Source organism: Cydia splendana, chromosome 16 (assembly GCF_910591565.1).
Source record: "Cydia splendana chromosome 16, ilCydSple1.2, whole genome shotgun sequence".
Lineage (NCBI taxonomy): Eukaryota > Metazoa > Arthropoda > Insecta > Lepidoptera > Tortricidae > Cydia > Cydia splendana.
Window position 1 is genome coordinate 17,950,787 of NC_085975.1, and position 20,560 is coordinate 17,971,346.

Below are 20,560 nucleotides of genomic sequence, written 5' to 3' on the forward strand. Positions count from 1 at the left end.
TTCACAGATGATGTATTTCTGTTGCCGCTATAACAACAAATACTAAAAACAGAATAAAATAAAGATTTAAATGGGGCTCCCATACAACAAACGTGATTTTTGACCAAAGTTAAGCAACGTCGGGAGTGGTCAGTACTTGGATGGGTGACCGTTTTTTTTTGCTTTTTTTTTCGTTTTTTTTTTTGCATTATGATACGTAACCCTTCGTGCGCGAGTCCGACTCGCACTTGCCCGGTTTTTTTATAGTACTTAGTGACTTTTGCTTGTCACCCGACGACATATTCGCTAACGTCTGCGTAGGTAACCTACTTTCTATACATCTCGCTCGCTAATATGCGAGTACGAGCGAGATGCATAGAAAGTAAGTTACGCACACGCTAGCGAATATGTCAATGTCAAACTGGTGGTACCCGGTGCAGTTCACTAACATTCACTTAATAATACCTACAGTTATTCCAAGAATGTAAAATGACAATGATTTAAGATCCCTGTCGAGGATTGCATCATTTCAACGGCCCAATTCGAACAATGCTTATAAGATGTCACAGCGATACCGATCTGTCAGTGTCGAAAGTCTCTTCAACCATAAACGTTTTGACACTGACATATCGGTATCGTATCGCTGTGACATCTTAAAATCATTGTTCGAATTGGGCCGCGAGTCTATTATCCGTTGTTTCGGAGCGTGTGCTCTACATCCTATCGCAAAGATCATCTAAGAATCCTGTTCAAATAAAAAACAACCCTAACACAATGACTTAAAGTTTATTTTAAAACGCTTGAAAATATATTTTTAAGAAAGAAGCGTGCAAAGAAAATTGAGCTCTAAAGAATTGAGTTAAGGTCGGATTTAGAATGAGAGTGCGAGAAGGATAATAAGAAATGGTAATTGTTAACAACTGGAACGTGCGCTTTTTGGCACCGAAATCGTTATTTTGAGGCACTGAACAATGAAAGAATAGATGCGGCAGGAGAAAATACGTAGGTAACTGACGGGTATCGTCTTGGGTCGTCCCATTCGTTTTTCGTCAAGTTCTTAAATTAGTCCTATTCTGCTTTCGTCACTCATTCTACATTGAAAGCCACCGACGATTGTGACGAATGTAGAATGAGTGACGAAAGCAGAATAGGACTAATTTAAGAACTTGACGAAAAACGAATGGGACTACCCAAGATATTATTTAAATTGTATATTGAAATGTGTACGATCTTTTCTGGCTAGCCATTTTCTTAGATATTTCTTTGATTTTCCACTAAAAGCTACTTTCATATGACATGGTATTATACTCGTATTGCTGCTTAAACTAACCATTATTTCGAGAACTTACAAGAGCATAAATATTTTATATGTACTTATTTATCGTATGGCATTGACATTACACTGTTCATTAATTAACTGCATAGTTTTTATAATCTAACAGGCCTATTCGGATTTCGAGATAATCACAAGATCTTGAGACGATTTAGAGAACTAGATCTACATTAGATATCGACTAGATGTGACTTGGATATCTAAGTCATAACTTGTCGAAATCGTTCAAGAGGACCTCCAGAATCGCGGAAACGTCAAATTTGACATATCTATCTTACAAATATCTTTAAATTATCCGTATCGTAACTTGTTGAAGTCTAGTATAAATCTAATTCATTTTCCGAATCGAGCCGTAAATCTACATTTTTCCAAGTAGGTAATGGCTGCACTCGTTATGGTTTCAAAATCTTCCACTGGGCCATCGTACTTTGTTAGTAACACTGATATTCCGACAGAAAATTTTTCAAAATTGTTAAATTTTCCATATGAAAAAAAAAATAAGTATTTCTTGTAAAATCTTCCAGAAATATCGTAAAACTTAATTTTTAGGGTACCGTACCCAAAGGGTAAAAAGGGGACCCTATTACTAAGACTCCGCTGTCCGTCTGTCCGTCCGTCTGTCACCAGGCTGTTACTCAAGAACCGTGATAGCTAGACAGTTGAAATTTTCACAGATGTATTTCTGTTGCCGATATAAAAACGAATACTAAATCAAAATAAATATTTAAGTAGGCTCCCATACAAACGTGTTTTTTTGCCGTTTTCTGCGTAATGGTACGGAACCCTTCGAGCGCGAGTCCGACTCGCACTTGGCCGGATTTTAACTTTTTTGTAACTCCACAACTTGCACATTTGTAATGCCAAAATTGACGTGCACACAACTTAAATATTTTAATTAAATAAGGCTATAAACGTAATTCGGATTAACGTCAAGAGAGAGAAAGGAAATAACACAAATATAAAGAGAAAGGGACACCAAATTAATGTTATTTCTAGGGCAAAGCATTAGTAGCATTACTCAATGATCTAATCAATAATCCACTAGCTGTCACGCAAACGTGACCGAGTGGAATACTCGTAATATTTCTACATATTGTAAGGTCAAGAAGGCTGTCAATATACAGAGGGCCACGTTCGACGTGTTGCCTCCCTGTCGCACTTACGTACGAATTTACAGGTGCGAGAAAGAGGCAACACGTCGAACGTTCGCGGTAGGCCCTCAGGGTGATTTCTGAGTCGTGATCCAAAACCACTTATCTGTAAATGATCCACATTATCATATGATAGTACATTTTGATAATTAGTTTAATTTTTCTTATTTTTCAAGTAAAATTAACCTTATTCTAAGTAAGGGTCTCTATTGTTTCCCAAATAGTTTTAAGTCATAATGTATTGTTTGTCCGAATTTTCGTTAGTCATAATTGGTTTTTGTCAGAAACGCGTAACTTTTCTGGATTGCCATAAAACAAACCTAACCTAATCTAACCTATCTATAGAATAACCTTAGGAAAATGCTGAAAAGTTAACGGTTTCAGTTTTATGACTAACGATAATATGACAAACAATATATTATGACTTAAAACTTTATGGGAAACAAAGGGACCCCTCTAAGTAATCATGGTCACCCTATTTTTACTTTTGACCTAAAAATCTAAATTTTGTGTAATGTAATTAATGGATGACCTTGACCCCTTACCTCAATAGAAAATATTTCTTCTTCTTCCTCGCGTTATCCCGGCATTTTTGCCACGGCTAATGGGAGCCTGGGGTCCGCTTGACAACTAAACCCAAGAATTGACGTAGGCACCAGTTTTTACGAAAGCGACTGCCATCTGACCTTCCAACCCAGAGGGGAAACTAGGTCTTATTGGGATTAGTCCGGTTTCCTCACGATGTTTTCCTTCACCGAAAAGCGACTGGTACTTAAATATCAAATGATATTTCGTACATAAGTTCCGAAAAACTCATTGGTACGAGCCGGGGTTTGAATCTGCGACCTCAGGATTGAAAGTCGCACGCTCGTACCGCTAGGCCAGCAGCGCTTCTCAATAGAAAATATTTCTAATTCCTTTTTGCCGTATCCAATTAATCTTCTCTCATTCAGGACGTCACGTGTGGCGACATTTGGGTCGTGTCTCGCTTTAAGGTCGGTATTTCGGAACTATTCGCGAACTAATTTTACCTTTAAATGCAAAATAATGAATGACCAGGGGGCCCAGCCAAGAATGAATGACCAGGGGGCCTAGTTAGTTAGTTCAAAGTTTGGTTGGAAAGCGTCAAGAATTTCTTCCCTGGCGGCATAGCCAAGATAACAATCGTTCGCAGAGAAACGAAACGCTATCTGTCTCTTTCGCACTCATTTCACTCATTTGGAAGAGTGATAGAGAGAATAGCGTTTCGTTTCGTTTGTTGCAAACGATTTATAATATCTTAGCTAGGGAAGAAATTCTTGACGTTTCCCAACTTAACTTTAAAATATAAGAAAAAAATAAAAATAAGGTAAGACTAGAACTCACGACTCCAGGATACCAACAGTACACATAGTTAAACGCCTTGTAAATAAGTCCGTGTACAGATATTTGTGAGCACGTTGGCCGCTCAGATTTATCTGACGGCGATTGTACTAACAAAACGGTGGCGTGACCTTTAATTTGAACTAGTCCAAACGATTTACAATCTAGACCAGAGATGATACTAAAGCACAGTAAACATAGGGAAAACAGTACCCGCACCATGAGTCACTGACAGTGTCAAAACTGACATAAACGCTAACGTCTACGTAATTTACTTTCTATACATCTCGCTCGCACTAATTTGCGAGTACGAGCGAGATGCATGGAAAGTATGTTAGGTTCTCGATAGCGTTTATGTCAGTACCAAACTGGTGATAGCCACACAGTACGGCTACCACCAATTTGCGTTTACATAAGCGTAATTTTCTATGCATCTCGCTCGTACTGGCATATTATTAGTGCGAGCGAGATGTATAAAAAGTAACTTACGCAGACGTTGGCGAATATGTCAGTTTGACACTGCTAAGGCAGTCGTGGCAAGGCTACAGTAAGAAATCTTCCTAAATAGGTATGTGTTTTAGTTTCGGAGAATGAATATTGTTATATACATAGGGCTTGCAAATATTCGAAACTTTCAGGTATTCGAATATTCGACTTTTTCTGACGACATATTCGAATATTCGAATAATTATTCGAATATTATAAAAAATCAGAAAAAGAACGAGAAATCGGTTTATTATCGTTTTATTCAAAAGCTTTTTTCACATATTGCTAAAACTAATGATATTTTGCAGAAATTAACTAGATTTTATCATCCTACTATGAGATGCCCACATTTATAAAAACAAGTAAAACGCCAAAATAAGACGTATTCAATATTTCTAGATAAAACTTTTATTATAAATGCGTCGTTGCGTGAAATAATATAACTTTAACCATCCAAACACGGTAAGTAAGATATTTTTGTTTTAGTAGGTAATTATTTTTTGATTTAAATTAACTTGTAGTCACTCAGAAGCCTGTACCTAATTCCATTGTATTTTGAATCTTTATTGACTTTGTTTGTTTTGGCAAGTTTTTATTCCTAAAGGTCGACTTAATTATATAATATTGGAATATTTAAGGGAAAAAGTTAGTTGACTACTGGGTGGACTATTCGTTAGCTAAAGGTGCATAGTTAGATTACCTAGTTGGGCAGGTTTGGTATGATCAAATTTGAGAATTGCGATAAGTGCGGGCAAGGTTTAGTCTTCAAAAAATCGCTTAACGCACGCTTGCACTGAATAAACCGAATGACCCTTTATAACTTAAAACTTACGCACCGTAAAAATAACATACTTTTTGATTTCGTTTTCTTTCAAAATGAGTTAAGTTTCACTGTATTCACGAAGTCTATCGAGAGGAATACAGTAAAAATATTATTTCCTTCGTATTTGGGTACCTATCGTTTCTCATTCACTGTAAATACCCGGAAAATACACAGAAACTGTAACTACAGCGGATGAAATAGATTTTTTATACTAATAAAAAATATTCGAATATTCGAAACCTGAGCGGCCGAATATTCGAATATCAAAACAGGTCGAATATTCGACAAATTCGAATATTCGAATATTCGAATTGCAAGCCCTATATATACACGACTGCCTCAAAAAATCAGTTATTACGTTTGACTGCGCGCATATCGTATCAAAACCAGTTCAGAACCATAACAAATTGTTAAATTAGAATTAGCCTCTTGATCATTGTGGACAAGCTACAAAAAACCGGGCATCAATATTGATTTGACATTAGCGGCAGTAATGCAGTCGGCAGTGCTCTCGCACTGCAATACTGCTGCAGTCATGCTGATGTTAGTCTGAAACCAAACGGCACAGTTATGTACAAGTTCCGTTGAAGGGCATATTCGGTATCGTGCTCAGATTAGGAAAATGTAAAAGATTTTTTTTGACAATAGTTTTGAATAAGGTCAAAACTTTTTCGTGTGCAAAAATTTTTTTCTCTACTTTTTCCTGATCAGAACATGATACCGAATATGCCCTTTCTTTAATGGAAACCCCCTATTTTTGTTACATCTTGTAGATTTTTTTAGAACAATTCAAATCATTTATTTACATACAAGTAAATACAAGATATATTATTCAGTGGTACTACTAAACGTTAATTAATATGATTGTAGATTATACAGGTTGTCCCTAGCCATTGGACAAAGCCGAAATGTACATATGCATTAGGGTATTTAGAACCAGTATACAAAGTATCATAACAATCGGTGTAGCGGTTACGAAGAAATTAACAAATTACGATTTTTTTACTTTGGAGCAACCTGTACCTATGTGTAAGTAGCTCCTGAGGTAATAAATAGTATGAATCCTTCTTCGACCATTTTGATTATCTTTTTTATTTATGTCATTAATAAGCTTCTGACTTTTGACAAATGTCATCATTGCCGCACATTTTCAAACAAATTGTCAAAAGCACTGCCAATGATTAATACAATTTCTTTTTGTTGTCGATTATTGGAAATAACTTTTGTTTGATAATTTCTTTTTTTATCTTTTGTTCTAATTAAAAAAATATTACCGTTAGAGCATTTCTGAGAAGTAACCCTACGTGGGATTTCAGGGTTTGTCCAATGGCTAAGGTCACCCTGTATATGAAGTCTGTTTCTTAACTGTGTACTGTCGTTAACTTTGCACCTGTCGCATTCACTGAAGTACCTATCATTCAAAGCTTTTATAGCAATTACATTCCATACCATACTTAGGGCCACTAGCACCATCCCACTAACCCGGGGTTAACTATTAAACATTTTTTTTTTTTCTCGCAGGGGTAAATACGTTTACGTATCTCACCCCCGGGCGAGGCCCGTTGGGGATGGGGTGGTATGTGGGACTCGCTCCTCCCGTATTCCCTCTGTTACTCAGAGGGAGGGGAGGAGATTACCCACTAACTTCCCTAACTGTTAAACTGTTACCATGGCTACCAGTACAATTTGACACTGGGTTAACCGGTTAACCCCGGGTTAGTGGGATGGTGCAAGTGGCGCTTAACCTCGTAGGTAACTGCCGAATGTATAGTCAAATAATTTAACTTCCTGCCCACTTTTGTTCCTTGTCACAGTAACAATAGTATCATGGTATAATAATATACTCCGCCTGGTACTCTATTCCGAGATTCGCGTATGACCTAACTGACACGCGCCTACGTCATCATGCTGTTTACAGGTTCTCAAACTTTGAAATGTGGGAGAATTTTAACCAACGGTGAAAATTATTTTAACGGCAATAATTTTAAGTTATTCATGTAGAAACATAGTAAAATAAAACAAATCTAATGTATTAAATTAAACTTTGTTTATCTATACAAGACAAACGTTTGAAAAACTAATTCACAGTTACACATTAATTACCAAGCTTACGGCGTGAAAAGTTTGGAAAACACTGCGACTGCTGACACTGAGCGAGAAGGAAATAACAATTAACACGCGTTCGACAAGGATGACGGTCAGGGCATGAAGTTATCTAGATCCGAATTGTCAAATGTGACAGCGCTATCCTGTGTTGTCAGTAATGTAAACAGAATTACCCGAACGTCTGAAATTTCTGTCGTGAATCGGAAGATATTGCTAACGAATAATTAAAAATGACGTGTTATTGTAAAATTTAAGATAAAATACATATAAATGAAAATTATAAAATTATAAAGAAATATTTTAACTTATTAACCATAGGTATAATGTACCCATGTAACATGTTATGTTGAAATAAAGTGGCAATGTTATTGTGACGTAGGCCCGTGTCACTCTGGGAATAGAAGACCATGTTTTATTAGACCATGAATAGTATGAGGTCTCTAGCGACTTTCATATTGATTCTCACTGTGACAAGGTACAAAATGGGTTGGAAATTAAATTATCTCCCCCTTATTCATAAACGCACTACAAACCTATTAGCTAATAAACGTTTGTCCTTATCTGTCATTTTGACTTATGTATTTGTAAGAAAGGGATAAAATATAATTTAAATAAATCTGTCCCGTAAAGTTTTATGAATAAGAGGGTTTGTCTGTACCTACTATTATATGTACTACTTATGCATAATAAGGTGTATTCGGGTAATACCGAATATCGGATAATTCCGAAATTCAGATGAAAGTCACCCTTAATTCCATCATAATAAAAGTCTCTTTTCGGAATTATCCGACAGTTTTCGACATTCGGAATTACCCGAGTAAACCTTATATGAAGTAGGTATATACCACGAACGCCTTCCTAAACTGATTTTTTCAGTTTTGATATTTTTGAAGTAACGTAACTAATAGGTAGGTACGTATCTGCCGACTCACATTATAAGGGTCAGGGGCAGGGCCGAGGCTTCCGATACTTCGTTTTCTTTTCGGTCTTGATCGGTGATCACGCCATGCTTTCCTAGAAAACTGAAGTGTCAAACGTCTCGGCCCGGATCCGACCCGTTCTATTATTCATTTTCATACTACGCCGGTGACCCACAAGCATACGGCCCTCCGATGGTAAGCAGTCTCCGTAGCCTATGGACGCCTGCAACTCCAGAGATAGGTAGAGTAAGACCAAGAATAGTCTGCAGCGGATTTGATAGCCCACGCAGTGCAAGTGTTATATTAAACGTCAAACTTCTATGAAATTATGACGTATAAATGATACTTGCACTGCGTGGACTATCAAATCCGCTGCAGAGTTTTTTTGCTCCGACTCTAGTACATGCGTGTTGCCGCTCCTAACACTCCGCACCCTCGTTGAGCTCTGGCAACCTTAAGTACCTACTCACCGGCAGGAACACAACACTATGAGTAGGGTCTACTAGTAGTATAGGTATTAGCACAGTGTAAAAAGTAACAGTGGCCCGACGGCCTTTGAAGTGTACCGAGCTACTGACAATGCGATAACAGCGATGTATGCAGCTCGGGTGCGCTCGATCCCCCCGTCGCCCCTCGTCGAACGATTGTATAGTCTATACTATACTGTGGTATTAGTCTGTCGATTTGTAGCTGGCCCCGAACTGCTAATCCGTTGTCTACTTATTGTTAAGTAAAACCGCACGTGCTACTTACCTGCAAAAAAGGGTTTTAATTATTCTAACTGGCACCTGAGCGCGGGCTAGTCCAACGCTCAAAAAACCAGTGTAGGTGCGCTCTCCGATAACGCGCCTTTGTTACGCATCTCGATGACACATATTAGACTGGTTCGACTCGCCAGCACACAGAACCGTAAAGAATTAGGTACACGACCCTTTTTTTTTTACAGGTAGAGGGACGTGCGGTTTTACAGAATCAGAATCAGAATTATTTTATTTGCTAGAATACTTAAAACAACATTAGTACAGGACAAGGTACAGGGTAAGGTTACTTAACAATAGACAAAGGATTCGCGGCTCGGGGCCAGTTACAAATCGACAGACTATACCTAGGGGTATTACCTAGCCCAAGGTTGAAATACCTTGTTCAAAGAGCTTTTTTTAACAATTTTAAAGGAACATTTCAACTAAGTAAACCTTCGTTACTTTATTTGCCACAGAACCTTTTATAGACCCATCAATAAAACATTAAAGTGTGTCCTCGTTCATCTTCAGCTGTTTGCCTTAATGAGACTGGGTCGATACGTAATATTAATATATTAGTTTTACAAATTAACTTAGGGTGGTATTCCACCTGTCCATTGTGTATTTTGTCTCACATTTTCCTTAATGAGAGAGTGAGATGCAATGACATTGGACCGAGATATTGGACAGATGGAATACCACCCTTAGTATACCTACAATTTATCACGGTCCTAGAACATGCTTAAGAAAAACACAGCTAATAGTAGGCGCTTATTTATGTCTATAAAGCTCATACAATATATTCTATATGGACATGGATGGATACTATTTCAACTACATGGATTTAACAAAGAATCAAACAGCCCGTCTAGATAGGTAATAGAATTTTCAAGCTAGATAATTTTACAAAAAAGGTTATGATTACAAAATGGACAAACAGAATTATCGATTTGAAAAGTTTTTCCCGGTGATAGCCTGAAGTAGCACCCAATCCTGTGGGAAAATTAAGGTAGTTAGGTACCTGGGTGCCGATCTCGTCGCATAATAATTGAACGTTCTAATGTAATGTTACGCATAAAATTCTTTTCGCATAATTTTTCTCCAGCTGAAACTGAGTATTTTCGAAAATATTTTGCGTAGGTTGTGTAGAATAGGGTATATAGGTTAGGTTAGGGTTGTTTTATATTTTTTCAGAAATGTATTAGTTTCAGCACAATAACAATTATTCGAAATGAGTTTTATGCGTAACATTACATTAGGACAATCAATTATTATGCGACCCAATATAGACCCTAGGTACCTCTATGACTATATGACTTTTTCAGTTGAGGATTCGTTTGATTTGTTTGTTAGGTACATTTTGCTTAATAGAAATCCAACAGCTTAATAGAAATCCAACAGGTTCACAAGTTCACAGATAGCAGCTTCCGAAGCATATTTAACATAATTGCATCGACATTGATTGATCAATATTCGTGATAATTAAAGTACGGATCACCGAGGGACACCTAAAGTTCAGTTGCAAATTAGCATCCATTAACGTGTTTAAAATACACATCCAATTAAAAATAACATGAAATAATTACACTCACATTAATAACTATGGAAAACACGCGAATTTCGCCTTTATATCAACAGCGATAAAGACCTTGCTAGTAAAAGGGACGAAGGAAAGAACGTACGATTTCAACCTCCTATCAAATTAAACTCATATTGCGCGTACCGTTACATAAGAATCTAAACTCTATTCTAAATGATTTAGAGCCTTTTTTCTAAAAATTCATTGTAAAGATACGAGTTTTATGAAGTAACTGAAATGCGATCCTCTATCATTGGGATATTGAACTGAAGATGGTATAAATATGGTTAGTATCTTTAGTTTAGGCACATTTTAGTGCCATGTCCCTTCGAGCTCACATCGCCATGAAATACGTTAGTAATTTCTATTATTTTGCGTTACGATTTACTCCTTAGTCCTTTGTGTTAATTAGTCCTTTGTGTTACTTAGTACTTTGTGTTACTTTGTCCTTTGTGTTACTTAGTCCTTTGTGTTACTTAGTACATTGTGTTACTTTGTCCTTTGTGTTACTTAGTCCTTTGTGTTACTTTGTCCTTTGTGTTACTTAGTGTAGTGCAGTTTTTCAGTGCGTTTATATGAGGTGGTGGGGTTGTGAAATAATTGTGTCACGATTGAGTTTTGCTAGCGCATAGTTTCTGTATGTGCTAATAATATTTCGGTTGACGTTTGTAACAAGTGCTAATAATTTGCGCGTCAACAACTTTCAGTTTCAGACCTAAGTATGTCTAAATCTATATTGATTACTACAATACAATACAAATATTTATTGCTCACCAATATAAAAATAAATAAATTAAACTATGATATGATACATAATATGATAGGCGGGCTTATCGCTAAAAAGTGATCTCTTCCATAAAACCTTAGGATAGTGGAGACAAGGCAAAAAAAAAACCAGTAAAGTGAGTAGACGATGTAGAAGATGTAGAAAAAAAAAACAAAAGCATATAAGTAAATAACTAGATATATAGATAAGCATAAAAAATACACAAATAGCAAATAGTACCTACCACATACACGATAGATAAGCCTACATAAATATACAGGATTGCCAAAAAATAACTGCATTTCCGTTGCCAGAGAAACCTCCCGTAGAAAATGGATCAGCCAAAATGTATGAAACAGCCAGATATTTTTCGCGATTTCGGGGTTGGTCCCATAGTAAAAGTTGCTCAGTTCCCAAAACCTCCCTGGCAACGCGAATGCACTTATTTTTTGGCCACCGTGTATATCATATACCTAAACTTGCTTGCTCGTGGTTTATGTATTTATTCTATTTGTGTTTAAAAAAACCTAGGTACATGATCGTGGAACTAAAACTATAAGAGGAAAGATAAACCATATACTAACAAAATTTAAAGTATAATATTAAATTACTTCAAAACACTTTAATTAGTTAAATAATAGCAACATTAGTAACCACAATGAGATTCCAATTTTCTAGGTCTAAATCTAGACCGTAGCGTAGGTTCACATGACCTTTCGAGCGACATGAGAGAGGGAACAGTCAAACTTGAGCTCAGTGCATTTTATGGGGCAGCAGGCAAGGGCAGGTAAAAGGGAAACTATTGCAACAGTACTAAGCTCTGAGATCTGTCCTTTTACCTTCATTTATTTTTGCTTCTGGTTTTCTTTGTTTGAGCGTGTTCATGTATAAGGTATAAGTAATTTAAATAATAATCTTAATGTGTCATTTTTTTACGTATTTTAATATGTAGGGTAATCGCCAGTAACTAGCCACCTGTTAGTAACTGGCCACCCTAAACTAAAAATGAACTCTATTCACCTATAAACAGAATTCATTTTAGTATAAGGTGGCTAGTTATTGAAGGCTGGCCAGTTATTGAAACCTTACGTATACTAATATGAATTGTTTATAGGTGAATAGAATTCATTTTTAGTTTAGGGTGGCCATTTATTGGTCGGTGGCCAGTTACTGGCCAATTACTCTGTTATGCATATTGAGCAAATAATTTTACAGGCTATAATAATTTGTAATATCTCTAAAATAGTCCTTTATATTTTTAGTACAATACAAAACAGAATAATAAGGAACTGCGACTGTTGCAGTAGGTACTTATGCTAATTTCATAAATATTTACTTACTGCATTCATATTATAGGTAAGAAGATTTTTATGAATGCATATGTTTTTTTTTAATTAATGATCTGATGAATTAAATGAATTAGACATGCTCATTTGAATAACATTTTAGGTTGCGTAACCGTAGTTTCAAAAATTTCGAAGAATTTATAAGTAGGAATCGTAAAAACGATCACTATGTATGTATGTACTATGTAATAATATAGGTAGGTAGGTAAAATACCTAAGATTAAGAACCCTGAAAAGAATTGAAACGTCTCGTACAGTCCCGTCTAAAAATATCGATACGTACAAAGTGAAAAACTATGTATGTATATACAACCTTCTTCTTCCTCGCGTTATCCCGGCAGTTTGCCACGGCTCCTGGGAGCCTGGGGTCCGATTGACAGTTAATCCCGAGAATTGACGTAGACACTAGTTTTTACGAAAGCGACTGCCATCTTACCTTCCAACCCAGAGGGGAAACTAGGCCTTATTGGGATTAGTCCGGCTTCCTCACGATGTTTTCCTTCACCGAAAAGTAACTGGTAAATACTAAATGATAGTTCGTACTCGTACATACGTTCCGAATAACTCATTGGTACGAGCCGGGGTTTGAACCCGCGACCTCCGGACTGAAAGTTGCACGCTCTTACCGCTGGGCCACCAGCGCCAGGATGTATCTACGACCTTATTGCCCATACATTAAGGTCCACTTTGTCCATATCGATATTTTCAGCTGGGGGTTTTCAGAAAAAATGGCACCAATTTACTTTTTTTCGAAAAACCATCAACTTTTGGGTTATTTAGACTCAGAATCACGCGTACTATTGAATGAGACAAAGAAAAAAAATGTCCCCAGTTTTGCACACACATTTTGGGTGTCAGTTTTGTAACGGTCCATACAAAATGTATGCGAAAATGCGTTACAAAACGGACTTTTTTTTTGGGATAAGTACATTTTTTTCTTTTTAAATTGATAGTCCTCGTGATTCTGAGTAGAAATAACCCAAATGTTGATGGATTTTCGAAATAAAGTAAATAAATGGTACACTTTTAAATGAAAAGGCCCAGCTATATTCATCTTCAAAATGACTCTGAATAAAACTGACCTACGATCTCGATTATTCAATATTCGTAATCAGAAATACCTACCATTTAATTAAACGTGAAAGGAACCAATAAACCACTTGCTGTCACTCATCAAGTCATCAATCAAGCCTTTACTGACTTAAGCAATGGATTAGCCAAATAAACATGTCTTATCATTCATCACTTGACTTTTTGCTTGGCCAATTTTGCATGCAGCTTTTTATAGTATCTTCATTTGGAATTATTTGATGTGAATTAATTTGAAATGAGGTTGGGTCATATTAAAAAAACCGGGCAAGTGCGAGTCGGACTCGTGCACGAAGGGTTCCGTACCATAATGCAAAAAATAAGCAAAAAAAAAAACGGTCACCCATCCAAGTTAGGGTTGCCAGATGGTCGGGATTTGGCGGGATTCTCCCGATTTTTAGCATGTGTTCCCGATTCCCGACAAAGTGAAAATTGTCCCGAAAACAGCTTCACGTTATAAACCAATAATTTCAAGTTCCGAACTGTCGTCGAGCGAGCGAGTGACCCACGTCGAGCGTAGTGCCAATAATGTAAAATATAGTTGTTTTTATACAATTACTTTAATTTGAAAGTTTTTTTTTTCCCGACTTAAGTCCCAAAATCCCGAAAAATTTATATTTTTTCCCGATAACAGCGCCTTTCGATCTGGCAACCCTAATCCAAGTACTGACATCCGATTCTGTTTTTAGTATTTGTTGTTATAGCGGCAACAGAAATATATCATCCGTGAAAGTTTCAACTGTCTAGTTCTATCACGGTTCATGAGATACAGGCTGGTGACAGCCAGACGGACAGACAGACGGACAGTGGAGTCTTAGTCATAGGGTCCCCTTTTTACCCTTTGGATACGGAACCCTAAAAAACATCAATTGCTAAATGCCTAAATCCTACCTGATGATCGGTTATCGGTATCGGTCAGTAGGTACAAACGGCAACATTGTACTGTCCATCGGTGGACTTTATTACAAAAGGCATAAGGCCACCGATGTACAGTTAACAGTGTGGTCGATGGTATTAAAAGTAAAGAAGTTACACGGTGATTAAATGTCTGTGAGTATTCCATAATATGCACTGAACTTCACCTTAAGAATTAACCTGCCTGTTACCTGCCTATTTGTTATACAATCTGAAGTTCTTTTTTAATCAGGCGGCTTAGCACGGTCGCGTTTTTATCCCTTGTCACCATGCCTGTCACGTTCTAACAAGTATGTAAGTGCGAAAGGGACGCGCATAGTGATAGTCGATAAAAATGGAACCGTGCTGAGCCCGCAGATTGTTACAAAGCTACTTTCGCTTGTTTTTTAGACCACGTCTGTGGCAAATAAGGATACCTACGGCCCGCCTGATGGTCAACGGTCACCGTAGTCTAAGGATGCCTGCAACTTCAGGGGTGTTACAAGTTACAAGCGCGTTGCCGGCCCATTAAAATCCTGCACTCCTTTCTTGAAGAAGGCCATACAGTAGGCAGGAAGCTCTTTCTACAGCCTGACCCCCTTATTCATAAACGTTTACTAAAGTTGACAAGCCGATAATAATCGTTTGTCCCTTTCCGACGTATTGGTATGATGGAAAGGGACAAACGATTATTATCGGCTTGTCAACTTTAGTAAACGTTTATGAATAAGGGGGTGGTGTCTGGAAATCCCACTTAAACAGTACAATGCGTCACCATTTAGGTTTTAGGATACATATTACAGTGAAACCTGGATAAGTGAGACTTCAAGGGACGAGCAGATTTGTCTCACTTAAAGAAGTATTCCACTTACCCAGGCTCTCAGTTAGCCAGGTACAAATACATTTCTGTCTCATTTACAGAGGGTCCCATTAATAGAGGTGAGAATAGAGGATATATCTCAGTTATAGAGGTGGTTAATAAGGTATTTTGTAATTATCTTTTAATGTTTAGGTAAAATAATCCTTGTCCCTAAATATTTTATAAGTCTGTTTAAATATTTCTTTGAATTTATTTTGAATGATTTTCCAAAAGGATAGATTTTTTCAATTAAAATTGATACGGAATTCATTGCGTCTTAGAAATTTATTAAATGAAAATTTGTTTATTCTTGTTACTTATCAAGATTTCAGCTTTCGTTTCGATAGTTTTAACTACATAAAGTAACAAAATGAAACTTGAAGTCGTTTAGACACAATTAAGCAAATGCGGAATTTGTGGATAGACTAAGAGTTAGTAAGAATGCGGAAATAGATGAATAAAGTCCAAGTTAGAGAGGTCATAGATCGACGTTATCTCAGATACAGAGCTAATTCGTATAAAATTCTAAAAATCTTATAAATTTAGTCTCAGTAAAAGAGGTAAAATACACTCTCTGTCTCAATTATAGAGGTAAATGTGACTACAAAATCACAACAACTAATCCCAGTTATAGAGGTTCGTTTTATCTCACTAACAGAGGTAATTCAGTGCTAAAGTGTCGGGACCGCACCATGAGTCCCAGCTATAGAGGTTTCTCACTTATCCAGGTCCCACTTAACCAGGTTTCACTGTACAAGTTATTTAAAGGAAGCAAAACCGGTCCTTGATCTTTTGTTTGTGTTCCCAGTTCGTCGTCCTCGCCCTCGCTTCCGTGGCCTCCGCGGCACGTCTAGACAATGTATACCTGCCTCCCAACGCCAAGTCTTCAGGCGGCCCCGGCGCCGGCCTACAGACCCCTAAGGGAGGCTCGTTCCAGGGAGCACAACAGAGCCAAGGAGGTAAGTCTACTTGATGTTGGTCCTTGCTAGATTTACCGTAACAGCAACACTTCTAACTGTACATCGGTGGACCTTATTACCAAAGGCATAAAGGTCCTCCAATGTAGGTACAGTTAACAGCGTGGGCGATAGTGCTACGGCAGTCTTCCTAAATTTCCAACCTTCAACCCTCGTTTCGACAACGTATAACTCTCAAAATAGCTTATTTTTCTTCTTTCTTCCAGGTCTCAACGCTCAAGCTCAGAGCTACTCCAGTGCTTCAGCCAGCGCCTCAGCCAGCAGTCAGGCTGAGATCCTGAGCTTCGACAACGAGATCAACGAAGAGGGCTTCCGATATGCTTATGAGACCAGCGACGGTACCAAGGCTCAGCAGGAAGGTTGGTTGATTTATCATTATATTTTGTGAGTAGCCGTTAGATGCATCGGAACGCCAATGCAGTTCGCATACATCTAGCAACAATCTAGCAACAATCACTTTTGAATAATCTATGTGTAGCTGATTATTGATTAATAATCATTGCTGCGTCAATAAACTAACACCCTAGAATGTGTAAAAGTCACTCGGCTTTGAGAGCTTCATTAATGTGAAAAGAATAGTTGTAACACACCTCAGACAATCACCATAGTTCTTCGCTTTCGCAAATCTTAGAACATAACTCTAAAAACGCTATTACTTATCGTTTTGCTGATTGCGACCAATTGGACAGCTGTTTGGGTACACCATAGCGCACTGAAAATAGCTTTACAACTCAATATACTCCTTACACCATATTGTAGAGATAAGATTTAAATCTCAACCTCTTCATTGATCCCCTTTTCCCCAGGCCGCGTCATCCCCGGCTCCAAGCCCGAAGAAGGCTCCCTCCAAGTCTCCGGCTCCTACTCGTACGTCGGCGACGACGGACAGACGTACTCACTGACGTACACCGCCGATGAGAACGGATATCACGCCGAGGGAGACCACCTCCCAACCCCGCCGCCAATCCCGGAGGCCATTCTGAAGAGCTTGCAGCTCACGGCCGGGAATGGTGGTAAGTTTTACTCTTTCATTGGTCGGCGACGACGGACAGACGTACTAGTTCACGGCGAGTAACGAGAACGGGTACCACGCCGAGGGAGGCCACCTCCCCACCCCGCCGCCAATCCCGGAGGCCATTCTGAAGAGCTTGCAACCCACGGCCGGAAATGGTGATAAGTTTAACTCTATCATTGGTCGGCGACGACGGACAGACGTACATCACCGATGAGAACGGGTACCACGCGGAGGGAGACCACCTCCCCACCCCGCCGCCAATTCCGGAGGCCATTCTGAAGAGCTTGCAGCTCACGGCTGGAAATGGCGGTAAGTTAAACTCTTTTATTGATCAGCGACGACGGGCAGACGTAGGTACTCACTGATGAGAACGGGTACCACGCGGAGGGAGACCATCACCTCCCCACCCCGCCGCCAATCCCGGAGGCCATTCTGAAGAGCTTGCAGCTCACGGCCGGGAATGGTGGTAAGTTTAACTCTTTCATTGGTCAGCGACGACGGGCAGACAGACGTACTCACTGACATACACCGCCAATGAGTACGGTTATCACGCCGAGGGAGACCACCTCCCCACCCCGCCAATCCCGGAGGCGATTCTCAAGAGCTTACAGCTCACGGCTGGGAATGGTGGTAAGTTTTACTCTTTCATTGGTCAGCTACGACGGGCAGACGTACTCACTTACGTACACCGCCGATCAAAACGGGTACCACGTGTAGGTCGGTACCACCGATATTATCGTTCTACATTACGCCATATAGAAATATGTAAGCTTAGAGTTCACACTCTATACATCAGTTTTCTTACTTAGAGTCTGTTCGGAAAGAGAAGAGTCGGAGAATGTATGGGGCCCAATACATTCCACAACTCTTCTCTTTCCGCACAGACTCTAATTATAATAACCTGTATCGTAAGTAAGGTAAAACGTATTATTAATAAGTTTTAATCTCGCTTTTTAAAACGTAATACTTATTAAGCTTAAAAATTTAACGCCAAGTCCTTTCACTAGAGCATAGCCCTTTGCGAAGCGTTGCTATGAAAAAACTTTAAGGCGTTTTCTTTTCTTTTTCAGCTCAATACGATAGCCCGAGGAGCAGTTACGACGCCGACAAGACTGGCTACTAACACACAAACATACATTTAATTAATCCCTTCTACTACTTTGTTAATATCGGCTACGTCAGCCATCTTCGGGCGCACGAGCGCTGAAACTAGGAGTCGAAATGGTCGTCACGGCCGGAAGGACCAATCAATCAATAATAGGTATACAGTACAGTCAGAGACAAAAGCATATTGCTTAGTTTTATTCCATTTTTGTAATTTTATAATGAGTTTTGTTGTTGACTGTAATTAATGGCCAGTAAGTGTTCTTTAGTTGTTAATGTTGATTTTGTAATAAAAATGTAAATATCTTAAAAAATCACCTGTTTTTTTTTTCATTCTAATTCCTTATTTAGTTTCCTATCAAAAAAATCAATCGGAATTATGGGTCCTTTTGTTCTGATTAACAGTCCGCCGGATGGTATCGGCCTGTCAGTTAGAACAAAATTTTGACAGTTCCGAACAACTGACAGGCCGATACCGTCCGGCGGACTGTTAATCAGTGGGCCCCTTTAATACTTTATTCACAATGGCAATAAGAAAGGCCTTTTAAACTTACTAACGTTAAAATGTTATAATGACAAGGTTCTAAGGAGTGGCTCAAGTTAAATGTTTTAAGTTAAGTACCTACTTACATTGATTAGTAATAACATTTATATTAGGTATCCTAGATTCAAGTTATACATTGAAACAAAGTTCAGCCTTCGATTCGTTATGGATCTCTGTCATACAATTAAGTAGCAGTTCTAATGATACACATAAACTGATATTTAAAGATTCGTCATGATTATGACTCGTCAGCCAAGCCATAGACAATGTAGACAACTCACTAGTAATTACCTTAATCAATTTTGTATCAAGCAGAAACGTCTGCGAACGATGCTATTAGGCTTAGAAACAAATTCAAAGTGGAAAGATTCATTGCCTTGGGTGGGACTTGAATCCACGACCACCGGATCGCTAGCCCGGTGATCTTCCATCTGAGCTACCAAGTCCCACCCAAAACAGTGAAATTATCCACTTTTAATGTTTCTTAGCTTAATGAAATGTTGTAAGTTGAAACAATAAGTCATGATCTTTGTCTTGCATTAATGAAATTATCAAAAAAGGTTTTGGTTCGCGAGTACAGTTCACCCAGCCACTAGTTAACGTAGAGGCTCCAGTGACCGACACAGCTCCAATAATCGACATTTTCCAATCATAATGTCATATAAAGCAATAAAGTTGACAGCTATGTGTCGAATATTGGGTCTTAACATGTCGATTACTGGGGTGTTTACGCTAAGTCAATTTTGATTTATTGACATAGTTTAGTTATTATGTTTATTGAATCAACTTATATTTAAGTTACTCATTTTAATTTAGTTACCTATATCCTCTGGATTTTATACTTTTTTCCTGTTTGTCAACACTCTGGTTTTTTTATCAGTTATAATGAATTTCTTGCTTTTTTGCTGATTCTTGACCCTTGACTTTAACTATCGCCGTTATCGGGCTCTTTAAAAAAATATATTTATACGCTTCACAACTATGTACAGTCACCTGCGATAATAACTATGTTACACAACGAAGGCCGCAAAAATATCTGTACCGACATACCTACCTACATACTTAATAATACCTATAGGAATCTGTCAATTCACTTTTACATATTTTCCTAGAAATGACTTATTTGTAAATCTAACTTGGGACCGCCGTATTTTTTTGTAATTTTTGGGGGACAATCTCACACGGATCGACCTAGCCCCAAAGTAAGCAAAACGATATACCTACATACTTACCCACATAAAAATATATAAACAAAACAACATTTCCACAACACACACACAAAACACACAAATAAATGCCCTCACCGGGATCCGAACCAGGAATGCCGACTCTAGGCTAGGAGGCCGTTACGCCGTTCTAGACACTATGATAATAAAATTATGATAAATGTTTTTTTTTGTAGGTAATAGATAATATTTATTAGGTAATTCAAAACTTATGCTAATTTGATTGATACAATGGTAATTATACAATTTATACTTAAATAC

General features: G+C 38.1%; 1 protein-coding gene across 1 annotated transcript; it reads left to right on the top strand.

Moving 5' to 3' along the window:
* The first annotated feature begins 10,777 nt into the window (after nt 1–10,777).
* LOC134797924 (endocuticle structural glycoprotein SgAbd-2-like) lies at nt 10,778–18,589 on the top strand. The gene is made up of 5 exons (XM_063770268.1): nt 10,778–10,832; nt 16,242–16,392; nt 16,617–16,769; nt 17,217–17,423; nt 18,496–18,589. Exons 1-5 carry the CDS (start codon nt 10,800–10,802, stop codon nt 18,546–18,548), a joined length of 597 nt encoding a protein of 198 aa, XP_063626338.1. The 5' UTR covers nt 10,778–10,799; the 3' UTR covers nt 18,549–18,589.
* Nucleotides 18,590–20,560: the final 1,971 nt, after the last annotated feature.